Source organism: Lotus japonicus, chromosome 6 (assembly GCF_012489685.1).
Source record: "Lotus japonicus ecotype B-129 chromosome 6, LjGifu_v1.2".
In the NCBI taxonomy this organism is placed as follows: Eukaryota; Viridiplantae; Streptophyta; class Magnoliopsida; order Fabales; family Fabaceae; genus Lotus; species Lotus japonicus.
The window spans coordinates 932225-954590 of record NC_080046.1 but is presented as its reverse complement, the minus strand read 5'-3'; the positions used below and the strand labels follow the sequence as shown (position 1 = coordinate 954590).

The following is a 22366-nucleotide window of genomic DNA, read 5'->3' as shown; positions in this document are numbered from 1 at the left end:
GTATTGAGGGAGGGAAATGTACAAGCTGATTTTTGGGCTAATCAGGGTTGTGGGAGATCAGATGTATTATGGGTTTTGTCAAACAATTAGCTTATATGGGAGGGATGTTCTCATGTTCTATGATTTTTTCAATAAAGTTCAGTTTTAGAAAAAAAGATATACCATTTCTATAATATTTTTAAAAAATAAAAATAAATAAAAATAGTTTCAAATTAAATATATAAAATATCTTAGAATTAATTGTTTTATAAATAATAAATGTTTTGACAACTTCCACGGAGGATCAGCCTAATAAAATAGTCTTTCATAATGTCATACGTCATTACTCAAGTTTGATCATTCCTTACCCGAACAAATATGTTGCGCAATTAGTGTTACGAATTTTTATGTTCAGTTCTTGTGGACATTATTATGAATAGATGGATAAGAGTTTGGATTTATTGGCTGTTGTTTGTTACTTTGCTCATTCAGTGGGGTGAAGCTTCGAATGAATTGATAGAGTCATAGACTGCTTGTGTTGTGTTATGTTTGTCTCGTGATGGTAAAATCATATGATATCTATTTTGGTTACAAAAGCATGTGTGTTCCCAAACAGTCACGACATTTTTCTATATCTCCTCTGCCAGGTTTCTTTCTGATTTCTTTAAAATTGTATAAAAAAAACAAATTACTAAAAAAGTGAGAGAAAAAACATTTTACTAAGATGGGAAGTAAACACATCATGTAGTGATTTTTATATGTTTCCCCATATGTTTTGGTAATTAAGAGAAGAATGGCTACATACAAAATATGGACTTCAGCCGGCTAAATCCAGTTTAAAATTCGGTTTTGAACCAAATCCAGTTTCAAAATCCAATTTTAAATCTGGTTTTGTATGCAATTTTTCACTTATTAATTTTTATTTTAATTCTATCTATCTTAAAAAAATCCATATAACTTTTGAATGTAGATTGTTAGCTTGAAAATTATTTTATAGATGTATTCTATATTAGTGCATCTTAGAGTTAATTTAGGTATTTTGATTCATTCACATCTTTTTTTTTCTATTTTATCATTTCTACCCACTTTTACTTCTTATGTTTCTTTTATTTTTCTATGACATTACATGGTATATCTCTCATTTTTCTCTCTTTTCTTATCTCTCTGGATTAATGGCGGGTGGATTTAAGTGAGAGCGAAGTTTTATTGTTAGTTTATATATTACGAATGATAACTATTAAAAAGGCTCTTGCTATATATATAAAAACTCGTAGAGATCTGCTATAATATATATTTAATAATATATGTTTTAATTTTGATGCTACAAATTTATATATATTGCCCCCACAATCTAAAAGTTTTGGATCTGTCACCGCTTATACATGTTGGTGATTGATTTTGTTTGAACCATACTATACTTCATGTTTATTCCCATGGACATTTCTTTCTAGAAGTTGACTATCTCTGTTTGTTGTGTGTGCACTTATTGCCAAGACCTTAGCAATTGAGATGTGGAACTTGAGTGCAACGAGCATGGACTGCGAGCTCCTTGAAAGGGACTCACCTGATATGTGTGGAGCATGCTCAATGTGAGGATTAATGTTATGATAGCCGACTTAGTGCGTCACATCAACCATGCTTTAGCTACGAGTGGTGTGATTAAGTAGTGTTTTTGGGTAGAGAGTCGATCAACTAGTTTTTGCTTCCGCATGAATCTTGTATTTGATTTTTGGAGAAGTCTCTTGTGTGTTGCCCTGCTTGGCGCCAAAGAGCAAGTTTACTTTGAAATTACTTGCCCTTGGTTTCTGAAATGGTTTCTTTTAATTGTACTTCATTAACGGCATTAAATTTGTTGGCAACAAAAATTAGTGTGTTTGTGTTACTAATGACGCTCGAGAAATCAGGGTATTATACTATGAATTATTTATGAATGACTGCTTATGTTCATGAGTTCCTTCTCCGATTTAATTGAATTTAATTGTGCATAAATTATCTTACTAGTTTTTATTCGATTGGGAAATTAGTAGGCAGTATAAATTTGTGGAAGAATTGAAAATGGGTCTCTACACCTTTGGGATAAGGGTAGCGAATTATATATGATTACCTGAAATCAATATTTGTCTCCTATTAATTAGAATTATGTACTGAGATATTAACTGTCACTAATTAATTAAAAGAGATCTTGACTGAGGAACAAACAAGTAAACAATTAGGCATAACACTGAGAATAGATTTAATTAATTTTATATATAATTAGAGTGGTTAGAAACATAGCGAGGGTTAACAAGATCAATTCCCTAGTGTGCTTTTTCCATACGTTTTATTGAATCGTTTCAATTGTTTTCTTAATTTAGCTACTACAATCACGTTTCAAACTTATTTAGAGCATAAGGTAACATAATCCATGTGGATCGATATTGGCTTAAATACTCTTTTGGTCCCTGAAATTGTAAAGAGAATCAAATATGGTCCCTGTAAAGTTTTCAATCAAATTGGATCCTTAAAACTTTTTTTTAATCTAATTGGGTCTGAAGTGTGTCTGAGTATCATGTGTCATGTTTTTTATCTAGTCAGCTTTTCCACGTTGCTTTTTTGTTTTATTTTTTAAATCTGAGTAATGCCACTTGTTCTGATAAATTTTTTTTAAAGTAAATTTTTAAGTTCCTTTTTTTGAAAGAAAAGAAACGGATCAAAATAGCCCAAAAGATGCAACCGCCAAACACCTACTACGACAAATCGCCCCTACTAGAGCTGTCAATGGGCTGGCCCGACCCTTATGGGCCAGCCCGTCACGGGTTGGGTCAGGCCAACCCGCCCCGGCTCGCGGGTTGGCTCGCTGGTTGAGTTTCATAAATAAATAAAATCTAGACAAAATCTAAAAAATTGGAGAAATTGGATAAAAATATATTTTTTGGAAGGAAAAGTATTATTGAAAGAAAGATAGTCATGAGAACAACCTTTCTCATGTAGGGTAAAAGTAACCCACCAAAGGCTACAACCATAAAAAAAACCAAGATCAGTCTCATGTCTGATATCAGCTGACTATAAAGGAAACATAGCTAAAAATAACATCTTGACCAAACTCGATAAAAACACCATTGCCAAGCATAATTCACTATAGTCCTAAGCTAGAGAACTCTATGAACTTTAACCAGATGAAATATGCACTGGTCCCTTAAAAAACGAAAGCCAATCTCCTCTTTAAACCAACCCCCCACTTGAAACACAGAAGAATACATCCCAAAAATCCTTCCTCAACCAATTCAACACTTCAATAGTAGCATCCAAAAAATAAAAAACACCTCAAAGCTGCATAACACAGCAATCCCGATCACCGAAAAACATTGAGAATATTTTTTTTTGAAAGATGAATGAATATTATTAAAAATAATCCTGAGTATAAAACAACTCAAGACAAGTAGCAAATACAATCTAAGGTAACCAAAGGGATGAACAACGGACACACCGTGAGCTTAAAAGAACCCACCACCAACCCGCAGAATGACTTAAACAATATTCCAAGAAATAGCCTCATTAAAACCTTACTTGGAAAAACCCATTGGGATAAAAACCAAGCAAGGAAAAAGAGTACCACAATCTTGAGATAGCCAATTCTGCAACTAAAACATGTAATAGATGTCTAAAATTATTTAAGCTCAGCTCATTGCCCCAAACAGCAAACGTAAATTAAGCAAAAACAAAAACAGTCATTTTCGTGCAGCAACAGCACTAGCAGCAACCAACAGCAACAACAAAAAGGAAACAACAACAGCAAACAACATCCTGATTATTTCAACAGCAACAACAACAACAAAAACCAGCAACAGCAACCAACATCACTTAACAGCACCATTAGTGACAGCAACAACAGCAGCTCGACAGCAACAACAACATCAGTTATTTTCGGCCAAACAGCAACAACAACAGTAAGAGGCCACGACAACAAACAGAGTAAAAACAGCAACAACAATCACGACCATGATGTTTTCAGCAGCAACAAACACAGTAAAAATCCAACCATGCAACGAGCAAATCATGGAGATATTTTCCAAGCCCCATCAAGCAAATACACGCCAACCTTTATCCTGCAAACAAGAAAAAAAACCAAAAAGCACCTCCTGGTACTAATGAAATATTAGTGCAGGGAATAGAACCAAACCGGCTCCTCACAAAAGCACCATTGTTTTGCCAACTCGTCCGCCTCTGCATTCCCTTCCCTCAAGATATGATTCACCCCAAGACAAGTCACAAGCGACATCAAATAATCTATCATATTCAACTCATTTGTAAGTTTCCACGGTCTCATTTGTTCACCTTTTACCTAACCAACAGCTAGTGTAGAATCACTCTCAACCTCCACAAAAGACACCATAAATTGTTGACAAAACAAGAGAGAATAAAGGATAGCCAACACCTCTGCCACATCAGCTCTATGTACCTCAACTCTTCTGGAAAATTTGCCAAGCACAACCCCCGCACCATTCCTCAAAATACCACCAATGCCGGCACACCCCGATTGGAAAGACCCATCAACATTAAATTTTAAATTCATTCCTGCAGGAGGCTTCCAAGGCACAACTGGTCGAACACCCGCTCTCTCCTGTATATCTATTTTGGCGAAACCCTAGGCAAATTGATCCGCCCCATATGGGCAATCCTTCCACCAGGCCTTTATCCATGTAAATATTATAAACATATGAGACTCCCAAACCTTTTATGCAACAAAAGATAATTCGTTAAAAATCACGTTATTTCTAGCTGACCACACCACCCAACATAGAGCATAAGGAATCAAATCCCATAAAATTCTTGTTGTGTTTCTACGAAGCGACCCCATTCGGCCAAGCACGCCTGGATAGATTCGGGCACCCCCACCAAACACCTTCTTTATACAACATGTTTGCCCACAACTGCCAAACCTTGGGACAATGCAGAAAAAGATGACACACCGTTTCAGGTGCAGCAGAGCACAGCACATAATCCACCCCATCCTCCAAAGCCACACCACGCCGGCACAAATTTGCTTTAGTAGCAACCCTGTTCTTCTGGACCTGCCATAGAAAGAGAGCAATTTTTAATGGCAAAATTGGCCTTAATGATTTCGGAACCGACCAGCCATCTTCCGTGAACGACCTTGCCTTAGCAACTGTACATAAGGATTTCACACTAAACATGCCCAAATTATCATGTTTCCATACCATACAATCAACATCTGCATGCACCCCTGTTTAGGAACCAATTGCTGGAGAACAACCTGAAAATCATCATACTGTTGTCTTTCCCAACCCAGAAATTCTCTCACAAAAGATAAGTTCCATACCCACTTATGCCCATCCACCACACCACATTCCATGATTGTTGCTCTTTTATGTGTTGCAAGAGCAAAAATCCGTGGAAAAACAAGCCGGAAAGGTCCCGCACCAGCCCAATGATCTAACCAGAACAGAACTCCACTTCCCCTCCCCACTTGTCAAGCTATTCCTTCCCTGAATACAATCCCAACCGGTCCATTCTCACGCTATATTGCGCACACATCAACAAGCGGAATAGATAAATTTTTATTAAGCAATAAATCCAAACTAAAGGATATTAGCTCCCTCTGCAAACCATATTTTCCACAAATTACTGCCCTCCACAACGCATATTTTCCTTTCCAAACCGCCAAATCCATTTCAACAGCAAAGCCTTATTTTTCCACTCAAGATACCCCATCCCCAAACCGCCATACTTAGACCCTTTGCATACATCATCCCAAGCCACCCACATAATTTTATTTACACCCTGTACTCCCCCCCCCCCCACAAGAAGCGACGCATTATTTTCTCAACTTTCAAAATGATCCCCTTCGGTGCTCTATAAAGTGCCATATAGTATAGAGGAATAGCATTTAAAACAGATTTAAGAAGTACTAACCTCCCGCTTAATGATAAAAAGCGAGAACTCCATGTACCCAATTTTGCTGTCAGTCGCTCAAGCACTGGATTCCAAAACGATAACCTTCTGGGATTGCCTCCAAGAGGCGTGCCAAGGTATATGAATGGCAATGAGCCAACCTTAAAATTCCACCAATTTGCTGCTTCCTGAACCACCACCAATGGCGCATTCACACCGAATAGCTATGATTTGCTAAAATTAATTTTGAGGCTAGAAGCAAACAAAAAAGTTTCAACCACCAAGGCCAAGGTCTCATACTGAGTCTGAATACAATCTAAAAAATAACAGAGAGTCATCAACAAATTGTAAATGATTTAAATAAATGCCCGGAGCCACTTCCACCCCACGTGGATTATCCTGATCTAATAACTGATTCAGCATGCATGACATTGCATTTGTAACTATATTAAAAAGGAGAGGAGAAAATGGATCGCCCTGTCTCAACCCCTTTTCAATTGAAAAGAAATCTAACGGCGACCCATTAACCAAGATCGCCAAAGAGGCTGAAGAAATGCAACATTGCATCCACTTAATCCATTTTGCTCCAAATCACATCTCCTGCAAGAGCTCCAAAAGAAAAGCCCATTCAACACTGTCATAAGCCTTTGCAAAATCAATTTTAAAAAGCAAACCTCCCTGTGGCCTTAAGGACATATAATGGACAATTTCAGTTGCAATCAACGAGCAGTCAGCAATTTGTCTCCCTGCTGTAAAAGCGAATTGATTCTGAGTTAGCAACCTTGGAAGCACCTGATTCAGACGAACTGATACACCTTGGATAGCAATTTGTACACACTCCCAATCAAGCTTATTGGCCTATAATCTGATATCTCTTTCTGCTGACCTCCTTTGGGAATAAGTGCAATGAAAGTAGAATTCAGCCCCTTTACCAATCTACCTGTGTGATATAAATCATCAAAAAAATTAAGCAAATCATCCTTCACTAGGTTCCAAATTTTTTTTAAAAAAATCCATGCTAAATCCATCGGGCCCAGGTGCTCTATTTCCATCAAAATTTTTAACAACATCCCAAATCTCTTCCTGTGAAAAAGCTGCTTCTAATAATTGATTTTCAGATTCTGTCACCTTCTGTACTTTTTCATTCTGAAACCGTGGTCTAGGTACTGTAGAGGTTCTTATTCTCCCTTCAATTCTAAAATTCTCTTAAACAGTGCTCTAGGAGCGGATATAGCCTTTTCCGGACACTCTCGACCGTAGTCGGGTGCGAATATGGCTCGTGCTATTACTTAAGCTGACTACAGTGTCAACCTTAAACATAATTTGAACTTAATTATTATATAAATAATTTTTGTGACTCGTAATAGGATTCGAGTCGTGAAAATATCATAAAACAATAAAATATAATTACTTAGTTAATCAACACGACGAAAGTAAATAAATAATCTAATTATTTAATTCGGGGTCTTACAACCATCATGCACCCTAGATCCACCATCAAGCTATCCCTCCACCAAATTGAACCACCATCAAGCTAACCCTACCGTGGCCTCCATCACCGACCGGTTGTGTGAAAACCTTCTTCCTTCTCTTCTTCCCTTCTTCCTTGTCTTCCTTTTTCTTCGATAACTTCTTACATTCTTAGAAGATTAGATTAGGTTTTTTAAATAATATTAGTTGGAATAAAAAAAGGAATAACAATTAATTATATGACATGGAAGCAACGTGGAAAAGCTGACCTGATAAAAAAAACATGACACATCAGACTCAGGCGCACTTTGGATCCAATTAGATTAAAAAAATATTTTTAGGGACCCAATTTGAGGCGAAAATTTTATAGGGACCATATTTGATTCCCTTTACAATTTCAGGGGCCAAAAGAGTATTTAAGTCATCGATATTTTATTACTGTAGGCAACTCTACACACTTGTAGAGAGGCTATCGAAGTTAAAATACTAAAAGTCAACACTCATCAAAATATTGAGGTATAACATTTAAAATTAAGGCTTAAAATTAATAAGTAAAAACTTCTTTTGAATAATATTATTCACTCAAATTATCTTTGTATATTTAAATTTGCAAAAACGGTCAATAAATTTACTTCATTGTAACCATGTCAAATTCACATTTTTTTATCTAATCCAAATATATTTTTAATTAAAATTAACTTCATAAATTTATTTATTATTTTTTTGGGTACATTTAAATTTTTTTTGAAAACAAAATATATTATTGAAAAAGATAAACCACATGAGAACAACCCTCTCATGTCGTAGAGAAAAATAGCATAAATCCAGACAACATTACTATTCGAAACACCCCCTAATGGTCATCCAAAAGAATGTGTCTCATTAAAACCTTACTAGGAAAAACCCATTGGGAAAAAAATCTAGTGAAGGAAAAAGAGTATGACATTCTTTGATCAACCAATGATCATTCTCTACTCTTCCTCAAAAATGATGTCACAATCCGCAACTCTAGGAAACTCTACGATCTGCTCCATTAACATGTCAAGTCTCTCTGGTCCCCCATCGATGTCAAACTCATTTTCATTTCTATAAATATGTATTTCCTCCAAGACCAGTGCTTTTTGAAATAGAAATTGAATGGCATTTAACTCTTCTTCCTTCCCAGAAAAATTATTTATCTTGATGGTCTTGAGGTGTGTCCTAAAACACACTGGTAGTGGACCAATGTTGTTTTCACCATTTAGAGGAAGAGAGACCCCCTACATTGTTATTGACAAAACAAATATTAGCTAACCATTAAAAAAACTTGTGAGCATGCATATGGAAATAGAAATAAAAAAATTTCAACCATAAAGATGTTACCTTAACAAAGTTAACAAGTTTAAGAATAGGTGACTTTCGTAATATGGTCATGCAGCCTTCACTAGCCAAGTTAATAGGGAGTTCCGATGCGCCCATATGAAGCTCAACCAACTTGTGAAACAAAGGTAAGTGCTCCATGAAATAATAGGTATGAGATAGAGCCTGTGACATACACCATCAAAATAATTTTAAAATTACATGTAAGAGAATCTATTTAATAAAATATTAGAAGATGAGACCAAACCTCTATAGCTGAGTCAATAAGTGATAGTTTTTCCACATTTGAGACGAATATGAGAAATTTGCACACAAAATAACCAGCATTCCATGTGTGAACCTCCACAGTTGCATCATTGACTAAGGTTGTATTAAATAAGAAGTAATTATTTATGAGATCACCATCATAAGAAAATGTTTTCAAGTTAGCTCCAAGGATAAATATGTTGCATTTGTTTGGAGCGTCAACATCATTTGCATCATCTTCAACATCAACATCATCATTCCACTCCCTTATTATCAATTTTTGAAGCAATGGAAAAATAATGCAAATTTGTGTAACATTCGTCCAATCACAATCTGTTAAGGTCAACTCCTCTAGGGACGGGCACCTAGAGAAAAGCTGTTGTGTTGAGTAACTACCAGGGAATATAACTTCTTTCAAAGTCAAAGTCTTAAGGTTTGGTAGAAAAATTGAAGAAGGAATATTGATAACATGTTGCATACAAAGGTTAAGCTTTACCAATGTTTCAGAGGTAAACATGTGATCTGGAAAAGCTAATGGTTCCTCCACTCCCCAAAGATCAATATTTACTTCTTGAACTTTAGGGTTTATGAAACCACATAACCATTCATGCACTTGTGGAGCATCCTTGCCAACTTTGAATACGAGAGAAAACTTTTTGATACATGATGGTTTACACACCATAAGTAATCTTCCCACAAAGTGTATAAATTGTTGTCTTTTCTCATCTCTTTCTTCTTCCAAGTCAACTTTTGAGATATCCATATTCCACTGGTCTATCCATCTTTTAGACAGTGCACTTGTTCGCACTGCATCTTTGATGGGTAGGTTTGACAAGATCGCTTGGAGAATCTCATTTGGGAGATCACATATGTTGATACTTGTATGATCTTTTCTCTCTTCATCGTGATACTTTTGGAACTTGTTACTAATAAGTGAATTCACATCCATGCCTACAACTATATTATACAAATTATCATTAGAAGGAAATTAAAGGGGAAGGACAAGAACTCCAATGGTAAACTAAATTTGAAAAAGTACAATATACTCACAATGATTGTTGACATTAATACAACTAATATTATTTAAATACTTTGCATGCTTTTCTCCTTTTTTTTTGGTTACAGGAGGAAAGCATGCTTTTCTCCTTTAGAGACAAGGAGAGAAAATAATATTATTTAGACCTTAACAAAATAATTTGCACCAATTTGAAGAAACTCATGTAAGATTCACGAAAACGCTTTATCAACATAATTAACGTTTCTTTATCTTAATTACACAAATTTAAAGAGTCATTCCATTTTATAATTCTTTGACAATAATCAAAAACACCATATATTATCTAGGTTGCTCTATTAAATCACAAGTACTCAACTCATCTATCATTTGCCACTATTTTCCCTAACTTGAGGGTTGAGAGGGAGCTAAAAAAGTACAATCTAAAGCTAAGAATAGTCTAACGCTCTAAAACCAACAAAACAATAATGAGTTTCAATCTTTGAAATCACAGTTCACTCAAGCCCAAAGAAACCAACAACATAAGAATTAAAGGAAAAGGTGTAAAGCTATAGCTACAAGAGAGCAAGAATTAAAAATAAAATAAAAAATTGTAAGAAATGATAACCTGATGTTGAAACCAAAGAACAATCTCTATTCGAAATAGTGACTATTATCAGAAGATTTCACCACCACCCACTCTTAACAGAAGATAAACTATCACTTTTCCTTTACAATTTGCAACTTTTGAAGAAAAAGAAGCACTCACCCAATGCTAATGATAAAATTTGTCACAAGTTGCCCTATTTATAAACTATTGAATCTGACTACATAAATTTCTTACTTAAAAAATAGCAAATAAAATAACAATATTAGACATATGGAAAGTAATTAAGGAAATAATTAAAATTACAATATAAAAAAAAATTTATTATATTTATATTATATAATAATTTAAAATATAGTATTAAATATAAAAATTATAAATATTTTAAAATAATTACCATAAATATCATTAAATATATTAAAAAGTTGACTCAAAATTAATATGTTGAAAAGCATTTGTAAACCAATTAATTTTATTACGGAATAAAATTAATATTTCATATCACTATATACATGTATCAATAATTAATGGTTAATAATATGATTATTTTAAACTATTGCTAATAATAACTACTAAGCAAAAGTAATTTCAATATTATGATTTTTTTTTTATAACAAAAAGTTTATTGAGTGAAGAAAAAACATGAGAACACCCCTCTCATGCAAAAGGGTAGAAGGAAACCACACTTTGGTAAAGTCTATGACATTTAATGAATTAAATATATATTAATATAACATATAATTAAATTCATTAGTTTTCACTCAAAAAAATTAATTAGTTCTTACATAATTATCCATTAAAAATATTTAATATTTTTTCCGAAAATGAAAGATATTATTGAAACATAAAAGAGAGATGAGAGAGAGAGAGAAAGGGTCTGGTTGGAGACCTCCGGCGCGGTGGCACCGGCCTTGGAGTCAATCGGAGGATGTACGGCGGTGGGAGGGATCTCCAAGGTGGCGGCTTTCAAATTACTCCACGGGAGCCAGAGGGGGCCAATACCAGAAACATCATCGGGTTTATGGAGCTGAACGTACAACTTTCAGACAGCAAGGTACACATTGGGAACGAGATGGAAGAACTACTAATAATGGTGGAATTGGGAGGCAAACGGATCATCAAACAACTCGGCAGCAACCATGGTTTAACCAACACGGAGCAAACGTGCAACAACAAAGACAGCAGCAAGCTCCAATAAACCAGTCAAGAATTCATGGGACTCAAAGAAGCAAACATCAAAATGAGTCATTCTCAGTTTTTGTGGATGGTTTAGGTGATAGAATGACAACCCAGAGATTGCGATCAGTCTTTGAAAGGGTAGGACGACTGAGGAGTGTCTTCATTCAGCAGAAGAAAAAGTATCACCGGCGTTTTCGCTTTGGCTTTCTTCGTTTTCATTGTAATGATGAGGCCTGGGAAGAAATTCGTATGTTCCATGGTATGAGGCTAGATGGCTCATACCTGGTGGTTCAAAAAGCAAATATTCAGCCACCTTTGCGCACACCTGTGGCTCATAAATCAGGGGAAAATGTTCCGGGGAAAGTGTGGAGACCAAAGGCACAACAGCAGGGGAGGAAGCAAGAACCGTCTCCAGCAACAGACGTCAAGTTAGGGCTGATTGGTGCTGCAGTCCAACCAGCAACATGCCAATTACGTGTGGTGGATTCTGACTTAGATGCAGAATGGGTTCTGAGATGTGCCAGGGCACGAACCTTACTGTCCATGCCAGTGGAAATATTACAGGAACAATTTAGCCAGATTGGTTTGTTCAACTTTCGTTTAATTCCCCTGGGAGCAGATGAGGTGCTACTGGAATTTGAAACAAAGGATGAGATGGAAGAAACCATCACAGAATGCAGTTTCTTTTTAGAACAGAAGCTGTGTGATATCAAGCCCTGTACAATACTTTCTTTTGGCGTAACCCAACTTATCTGGATTCGATTATGGCAGGTACCACTGGGCTTGTGGAGCGAAGCATTCTTTACATCCGTCGGAAACAGGCTAGGGAACTATGTTATGTCTGATTCTGCTACTTTGTTGCGACATCGAGCAGACTTTGCTCGCATTTTGGTCCGTACACATCATCCGATTCTTCACTGTTTTACCATGGCGGTTGATGTGAGTGGTACGTCGTGTATTGTCTTGGTTGAAAAGGATCCTACAGCTTATGATTATGGGGCTGTAGAGGTGAAGCCGGCAACACCAGTAAAAGTGTACAATTCAGATGAGGATTTGAGCACTAATGATGGAAGCATGGGGGAAGAAGGGGGAGACGATGGGAGAGATGGAGAAACTCCGTTTGATGATGTTTTGGATGAAGAGGATGAGATATTTCGGGATGGTGCGGCAGAGGGCTTGAAGACGTGTTGTAAATCCGAATCCACTGGAGCGCTGGAAGAAGTGAGTCTCACGGCGGGAGTGGTTTTGCCGGTTACGGTGGCGGCGCCGGAGATGGAACAGGGGGTTGTCGACAAGTTTGAGCGTCTGCAAGCTGAGGGGACAGCAGTTTTGCACGTTACAGAAAACATTCAAAATACGAATGTAATCAATTCTGGGGAGCAACAGAAGGAACAGTTGGAGGATATCATCAATTCAGGTTATTCAATTGAGGAAATTAAGGTGTGGAGAGCAAATTTAAAATCTGATGAGATTTGTTTTAATGGAAATCAAATATTGGATAAATTTATTCAAAATCAAGGAAGAGGTTTTGCTGTTACTGGTTATTCCTTTAATGCTGATGATTTGAATCAGAAATCAAATATTTGTTGGCCTTATTCTGCATTGAACTGGGACCCACAATTATTTACAAACAAATCAGAAACTAAGCCGTGTTTACCTATCAGGAAAAACCAGAAAAACACAGTCGGTGCTTTTACGGGTTCTGATGAAAATTTGCAAGTTTCTGAGTCAAGGGGAATCACAGACGTGTTTGTGCATACATCACCACACCAAATAATTCGACATCGTGCAATTCCAGAGGCTACTGTGCGCTTAGCTTCCACACCTGAGGTAACAATACGTTCATGTTCACCAATTTCGCCATCTTTTGTGTTTCCTGGTCCAGTCACGCCTGCTGCTGCTGCTATCCCTGAGACTCAATTAGAAGAGAACGGCCAGAATACAAATTCGTCAAAGAAGTCATCACAGAGGGGTCGTCCTAAGGGAAGCAAGAACAAACCGAAACCCCTCCCACTTGATTTTCTAGAGCCGGTGCCCGGGGAGGATGAAGTGTCAACTAGAGCTCAGAGAACATGGCTACTTGGAAAACGTTTGGATTTGAAACCGCGAGGATCAGAGGCTTTGATGCTCCGTGGTTTAGAAACTCAAATTCGCCAAAATCATCCACACCTCAATTAATATGTCAGGTCCTTGGCTGACATGGAACGTCCGTGGCTTGGGAGGAACAACGAAGCGGGAAGCAGTAAAGAAAGCAATTTTGCATTTGAAACCAGAACTAGTTCTGTTACAGGAAACAAAACTGAATGAACTTCGGGAGCGTACAGTAATTTCTTGGACTAAAAGTCTCAATATGCAGCATGCTGAATCTAGTTCTGTTGGAACAGCTGGGGGGTTGATGTGTTTGTGGAGGGAGAGTTCTTTGCAGGTTCTGACAGTGGCCGTAGAAACGTGGTTTATTCTTCTGACTGTGAAGTTGCCTAATATTGATCAAACAGTGCTGATTGGAAATGTTTATGGTCCTCATTCTGTGTCAGATCGTAGTCTTTGTCTTGCAGCTCTAAAGCAACGGGTTTTATGCCATGGCGGTTTGGTCTGTATAGGGGGAGATTTTAATGCGGTGCTACTGGCCTCTGAACGCACATCAGGTCATGTCCTTGACGTGGGTGATTCATCCTTTCAGCAGTTTGTACAAGACAGCAATTTATTGGATTTACCACTGAATAATGGCGATTATACTTGGTTTTCTAGTCGGAACGAAGGGATTTGGAGTCGCTTGGATCGTTGGTTAGTGTCTGATGAGGTCCTGGTAACGTTCTCTAATATTTCTCAATCTGTTTTACCATGGAATGTATCTGATCATAGGGCGGTGGGTTTATTTTTTGGGGTGCCTGATTCGGGACCAAAACCATTTTATTATTTTAATCATTGGGTTGATGAGGAGGGTTTTAAAGAATTAGTGGAGGCTTGGTGGACATCTGCTGTGTATCAAGGGTGGTCGGGTTATGTGTTGCAACAAAAGCTAAGAGGATTGAGAGGAAAAATTCGAGAGTGGCGTAGAAAGAAGGGTGCATGGGGTGTAGAAAAAATTGCCAATTTAGAGAAAAGATTACAGGAGGTGATGAGTGAGTTAGAAGCAGAGGGGGGTTCAGAGGCTCTGAATAAGGAGAGAAGGATGGTTTTAGAGGCTTTGTGGCGAGCATACCGTGAGGAGGAAAGAATATGGTTACAAAAGTCAAGGGTAAGGTGGTTGAAGGAGGGAGACAGAAACACAAAATACTTTCACCGTGTGTGTAAGGCACGTACAGTAAAGAAAACCATCACGCAGCTAAGGTATGGTGGGCGTCTGTTAACTTCCCCAGATGAGATAAAAGAAGCTATGCGAGCACATTTTATTAATTTTTTCCGCAAGGATGGTGGTCCTAGGCCGTGGTTCTCAAACAGCAAATTAAATAAAGTGTCGGAGGCACAAAAACACTTTTTGGAAGCAGATTTTACAGTGGAGGAAATATGGGAGGTGGTAAAGAATTTTGATGGGAATAGAGCTCCTGGTCCTGATGGTTTCAGCATGGATTTTTTCAAAAAATTATGGAACTTAATTAAAGATGAACTGTTATGTTTTTTCAATGATTTTTTCATGTCAGGACAGCTGGTGAGGGGTCTAAATTCCACTTTTATAGCTCTTATTCCTAAAGGGGGTGAACAAGAGCAAATATCGGACTACAGGCCAATCAGCTTAATTGGAAGTATTTATAAACTGCTGTCAAAAGTCCTTTCTGTGCGTCTGAGTTCGATGCTGCCATGTCTGTTAAGTCAGAACCAATTCGCTTTCACTACAGGCCGTCAGATTGCGGATTGCTCTCTAATTGCTAATGAAATTGTCCACACCATGGCTTCAAGGCCAGAAGGAGGTTTGCTATTTAAAATTGATTTTGCAAAAGCTTATGATAATGTTGAATGGGATTTTATGCTGGAGCTTCTGCAGGAAATGGGTTTTGGGGAAAAATGGATTAGCTGGATGCAGGTGTGCGTTTCAACAGCTTCCTTAGCAGTCCTGGTTAATGGCTCGCCTTCTGATTTCTTTAATATTCAGAAGGGACTACGTTAGGGTGATCCCCTCTCACCTTTACTATTTAATATTGTGGCAAACGGGACGTCCTGCATGCTTAATCAGTTACTGGAAGGGGACGCACCATGTGGAGTGGAATTGGCGCCGGGGTTCCGCATAAATCATTTACAGTTTGCAGATGATTCCTTGCTGTTTTCTGATTGTGATGAGCTTCAGTTCCAGTCTCTAGCCATGGCAATTGAAGCTTACTTATACAGTTCAGGGTTGAAGGTAAATTTTAACAAATCAGCGGTTTATGGGGTGAATGCCAATTCTTCTATGGTACAACAAGCTGCAACTTGGTGGAATTTTAAAATCGGCACGCTACCTTTCATTTATCTTGGGTCTCCATTGGGTGGCAATCCTAGAAGATTGTCTTTCTGGAATCCGGTGCTAGAAAATATGACTGCAAAATTGGGTTTGTGGAGTTCACGCTTCTTGACTTTAAGTGGTCGACTTGTTCTGATAAAATATGTTCTCAATGCTATTCCATTGTACTATATGGCTCTCTATAAAGCTCCGAAGGGGATAATTCAGCGGATAGAGAGGATTATGCGTCGGTTCCTATGGGGGGGGCCTTCTGGTGAAAATAAAATCATGTGGATAGCATGGGAAGACTTGTGTAAGGGTACCCGGTTTGGAGGCCTAGGAGTGGGTTTTCTTGAATGGAAAAATAAGGCTATGCTTTTAAAGTGGGTGTGGCGGTTTGGTCGGGAGAGAGATGCTCTATGGAGGGAGGTGGTTTGTAAAAAATATGGTTTACCACTGCAGCTGATATCTTTTAATGTTGACCCGGCTGATGTGAAAAAATTATCTAAGCCTTTGGCAGATGTGTATGGTGTTTGGCGTGATAGTGGGTTAGTGGGCAATGTCTTTAGGGATGGTTTGGTTTGTCAGATAGGGAGGGGAAGTGATGTATTTTTCTGGTTGGATCATTGGATAGGTTCTGCGCCTCTAAAAGTGGCTTTCCCTCGGGTGTTTGCACTAGCAGTTAATAAGAGGGCATTGGTGAGGGAGTATGGCACGGTTTTAGGTCCTCAATGGATATGGAATATTGCTTTTGTACGTGATTTTCTGGGTTGGGAGAGACAACAGTATGATGATTTACAGGCACTCCTTCAGACTTTGGTTCCCAAACAGGGGGAGAGGGCGGACAGAGATTCCATAATTTGGAAACATGATAATATGGGGCTCTACAGTGTAAAGTCTATGTGTGCAGTTGTGGAAGCCCGATGGTTCACTGAGGAGGGATGGTCTGTCCCTCAATTCTTGAGGCCTATCTTACCTTCAAAAATTGCTTTATTTTTGTGGCAGGTGCAGAAGAACAGAATTGCTTCAAAGGAGAACTTGGAACAAAGGGGGGTGGTCTTAGAGAATGGTGCATCTTGTATTTTTTGCTTGTCTACAACAGAGACAGTGGCACACCTTTTTTTGCATTGTCCCCAGATATGGATGCTATGGACAGCAGTGTTACAGAGGGAGGGCATTATGTGGTCTATTCCAGAATCAGTTTTGACATTGCTGGCTGAGTGGAGTCAGTTACGCAAAAATACATCAAGAATTCTGTGGGAGATGATTCCTTATGCATTATGCTGGGAGATATGGATGGCAAGGAATAATGTGATTTTCCATGATAAACTTTTTGATGTGGAAGCCATTTGGGAGTCTCATGTATTTTTACTGTTTACTTGGATAAGAGCTTGGTGGAAAGATTGTCCTTATGATGCAACTCAGTTTGAAAGGGGCTTCTCAAAAATTGATCTATCTGCCAAGGTTAGTGTACGGCCTCTTATCCCTTGGAAACCACCTCAAGGGAAGATTTTGAAATTCAATGTGGATGGTTCTTTTCAATCAGGACGAGCAGGCATTGGGGGGATTTTGAGGAATAGTGCAAAGGAGGTGATTGGGGAGTTTTCTAGAAAGGTGGAGGTAAAACGAGCTGATGAGGCGGAGGTTTTGGCAATCTTGTATGCCTTATTATTTTGTCAGCAATTCATGATAGTTTCGATTCTAATTGAGAGTGACTCAAGTCTTGCTGTTGATTGGGTGAGCGGAACAAAAAATAGACCTTGGAATTTAACTAATGAGTTGAATATGATTGATTATTTATATCCATTGGTGGAGTGCTGTGGGGTGTCTCATATTTTGAGGGAAGGGAATATGGAGGCGGACACACTCGCAAAGGAGGGATGTTCTCGTGAGGTGCCAATTTGGAAATATGTTGGACAACAAGGCTAACATAACATGCTTGGCTGGTTGTTTTGTTTCTTATTGTGTTTCTGCAGGGTCATAAAGCTATGGGAGATTTTGCGGCGTAGTATTCGCATCAATTTTGTCGCTGTCTTGCTGTTTTGTAAATTTCTGGAGGGGCTTGCTGTTTGCTGGTTTTTCAGTTTGCTGTTGCTGTTTTCTGGAGTGCTGCTGGTGCTGTTTGTAGCTTTCTGTTTTGCTGTAACTGCTGCTGCGTCGTTTGATAATGCTGTCTGTTTTTGCTGAGTACTGTTGCAGCTGTTTTTGCCTGGTTGCTGGTGTCTGTTTGCTGTTGCTGAGTGCTGTCGCTGCTGCCTGTTTGCTGTTGCTGCTGCGCCTGTTTTCTGTTTGCTGTTTGGCCTGCTTATTGTTGCTGTTTGCTGTTTATGTGTCATATAAAATTTAGAAATGTTGCTGTTTTAATGGTGTACGAGTTTCAGATGCTGTTTTGGACTTTTTTCATGTTTCCTAGTAGCTGGGTGGCTATCCCAAGTTGGTGGTACTCTTTTTCCTTGCTGGGGTTTTTCCCAATGGGTTTTTCTCAGTAAGGTTTTAATGAGGCTCCTTCTTGGGAATATGCTAGTGGTCACCCTGCGGGTTGGTGGTGGGTTTGGTGCACTTTTGCACATCGTTTTTCAGGAACTTCTCTGATTCATATTGTACCTGGCTCTGGTCTTGGGACTATTTTGTCTCAAGCAATTCTTAATACTATTCATGTCGTTTTCAAAAAAAAAAAATTATTGAAACATAAATCACCATGAAAACACACCCTCTCATGAAAATATAAAAATATTGTGACAAAAAAATATTAAAATATTATTTGAATATTGAAATGTAAAATTTTAATAAATAAAAATATAAGATAGAGTAATTGGTGATATATTATTATATAATATTTATAGTCTTTAAAGTTTTATTATATAAATAATAAATTTTGTAATAAGCATAATTTATGTTATTGTATAATTGTTTCTTCAAGTCAATGTTCATAATTAATATCAAATAAAGTTTTTATTTAATAATTTAATACTTTATTAGTTAGCTAATATTTTATATTATTTTATTAATAATCTGAATAAATTTTTTTTTTATATTTATATTATATAATAATTTAAAATATAATATTAAATATAAAATAATAATAAATATTATAAAATAGTTAAGAGTAAAATACACTTACCCCCCTCAAGGTTTGCTAGAAAAACACTCCACCCCATTCTTATTCAAAATATACACTCCACCCCACTCATTTTATCAAGTTAACCTCATTCAAAAAGACGCTAACGGAATATTCCATTCAAATCAAAATTATTTAATGTAAACTTATTTTTCCTTTTTTTCTGGTTATTTTTTTTCCAAAAAAAACGTCACTTTCTAATATTTGACCAAACAAATATTCTCAATGCTTACATACTGTTGGAGCTGGTATATAAAGTAACCATTTTATAAAATAATTCAAGAATAAATATGTATGAAATAGTTTTAAATTAAAACTTATGGTAAAAGTACGTTAAACTTCCACTCCATAAAAGAATATAAAGTTATATTATTATTTTAATTAATTAATTAATTAATTTGGATAATATGATCGCGTTGGTTATAACATGTTAAATGTTAAAGTATATATTACTTTTAGTAATTGAAAATGAGGGATGTTATTGATATATGATAAGAGAATTTTATTAAATAATATCCATACATTACTCAATGAATTCATAAGCAACATTTTTTTATAAATCTAGGAAAAAGAAATTTAATTAGTATTTATTTGGTGAAATTTTAATTAGTACTAGTGTTCTTTACCCGTGCGTTGCACGGCGATTACATTTATTTTAAAGATGAATCAGTAGAAATATGTTTTAACTTAGTTTAGACTCTTTTTAGTAAGTAGAACAGATATGAAACCGAACATATGATACAAACAGGTAGATGAATGGGCAACAATAAATATATTAATTTGATGAGGTTGTATAAACCTCACGGTTGTATAAACCTCACAATGTCAACACTTGAATAGTAATAAGAACCAAATTTTGAAGGAATGCATTACATTGAAATTGAAATAAGATAAACATAACAATGACAACGACATGAACGCTTATTAGAAGTTGTAGTCTATGATTAATGATAAAAACTTCATAACCGATCTTGTTGTCAATCAAGCATATTTGAGGTATAGAACCTACAAAGGTAAAAAATTTATATAAGAGTAATAATAATTAACCAATAAAAATATAAACTGTGTATAGTTTGAAAATGATAAACGAACCTTATAAAAGCGCCAATAAACCTTCAAATTACATGATCAATAAACTGCTTGACATCTTTTTATGTTGTCAAAAATAAAAATAATAACCATATCAGTTTTCATAATAATAACATTTAATTTGAAATTAATTGTAAGATAAATAAGCACTTACGTGTCAAATATTATCGAATACTTTTTGATACACCACGTTGTGTGTGGTGTTAGATACAACTCCTTCGTCATAGATGCAATGACACGGGTAAATATACCACAGTCTCACCGATTAAATAGTTGTAGTTGGCATCAAGGTTTAGGACATCGGGTATTCGGACAAAAGAGTTATAGTGTGGAGTTATAATAGGAATCAACCTTTTAGGCCATCATATTTGGTTCTATTTGTGGGAAATTCGATTTATTTTTAGTAACAGACTATGTTACTTGGTTTTAAGGCACGGCGTCATTTAATAACATGATGTGGAAGTCAATGAAAATTAGTAATTAAAACATTTTTAGGCATAAATTAGTTCGGAAATGTAAGAAATTTGCAACAAATTGTACATTATTAATGTTGTCAATAATTTGCTCTAAATAATGACATTAATTAAATACAACGATAGTTGATTAATCAACATTAAAGAGGTGTTGTATTTTGCTCCGTAATTATCTTATTGATAGTAAAAATAATTTGAATAAATATTAAAATAGAAAATGAATTAAAACAATAAAAATGCATGTTTTATGATATATTAATTATTCCATTATATAAACTGATTCAAATATTTTTAAATATTCAAATATTTATTATAAAAGGAAATTAATTCAGCCGTTAATGTTATTGATACTTGACTAACTTTAATTTTTGAAATAATCATTAATTAGGTTAATTCAAAGATTTTTTTAAAATTTTTTTGAATATAGCACTTATTGTATATATATATATAATTTAATTTCTTTCATTAATTGACTAAAAATTACTGTAATTAAAAAATTTTAAATAGGTGTATTAAAATCATTTTTTAGGAAAGGAATAAAACATTTATTGAATTTATTAATTGAGTAAAAATTAATGTATTTAAGAATTATTAAATAGGTGTACTGAATAATGTTTTTTCATAAAAGGAAATTAATTTAGCAATTAATGTTTTTGATATTTACCTAACTTTATTTTTTAAAATAATTATTAAATAGGTTAATTCAAAAATCATTTAATAAGTGCACTAATCACTAAAATAAAAAAATGTAAGGGATATAGTATTTGACTAAAATTAATTAACCTGAAATTTAGCATTAATTTTGACTAACGTTAATTTTGCTGATATTTGACTAACTTCAATTTTTGAAATAATCATTAAATAGGTTTAGTCAAAAGGTTTTTTTTTTAAAAAAAAATTGAATATAGCATTTAAATGGAGGAAAATCTTGCAGATTTAAACCATTAAATAATTATATTTTGATACCAAATATACATATTTGAATAAAAAAAATAGATTTTAGTCAAATATTAATTTAAATATTAAGATTTGAAAATTAATTAGACACAATCAAATCAAAAGTTTATACTACAAATTTAATAATAGGAAATTGTTGATCTTTGTGCATTAGGAAACCAAATCAGAAAATTAAAACCTTTTTGGACGTGATGTTTGTGAATTTGCTGATAATTTGGTACTCTGAAATCTGGAACATAGTATAACTTTTTTGTGATATGGGGGAGCCATGTAGACTTGGTACTCAGAATTTAAAATTATTTGTAAGTTTGAGTCCATCATCGTCCACCTGATACATTCAACGCATATGATATACCAAAAAATTACCTTTAATATTCCTAGAGGCATTCAATGCACATGATTTATCACATGAAACTTTTTTTCTTCTTAAAATCAATACGTTATGAGTGAACATTATAGGGAGATAAAAAATCGATTTGAAAATTATAAACAATGAAAAATCAAAAATTGACTTCCCCTGTGCATATGAAGTTCCAAACAATGATATGGTAATCATCATCTGCAATTGAAAAGCATTCAACTTGTTAAA

At 35.7% G+C, this 22366-nt stretch overlaps 2 protein-coding genes across 2 annotated transcripts; one reads left to right on the top strand and one right to left on the bottom strand.

The window, feature by feature from the left end:
* Positions 1 to 8312: 8312 nt before the first annotated feature.
* Positions 8313 to 9895, bottom strand: LOC130722805 (F-box/LRR-repeat protein At3g26922-like). The gene is made up of 3 exons (XM_057573654.1): positions 8948 to 9895; positions 8704 to 8865; positions 8313 to 8600 (listed from the first exon to the last, which is right to left on the bottom strand). The coding sequence occupies exons 1-3, from the start codon at positions 9893 to 9895 to the stop codon at positions 8313 to 8315; spliced, it is 1398 nt and encodes a 465-aa protein (XP_057429637.1).
* A 4010-nt stretch (positions 9896 to 13905) lies between these two features.
* On the top strand, positions 13906 to 16346 carry LOC130722802 (uncharacterized). The gene is made up of 5 exons (XM_057573651.1): positions 13906 to 15283; positions 15368 to 15469; positions 15563 to 15747; positions 15898 to 16113; positions 16200 to 16346. Exons 1-5 carry the CDS (start codon positions 13906 to 13908, stop codon positions 16344 to 16346), a joined length of 2028 nt encoding a protein of 675 aa, XP_057429634.1.
* The last annotated feature ends 6020 nt before the right edge of the window (positions 16347 to 22366 follow it).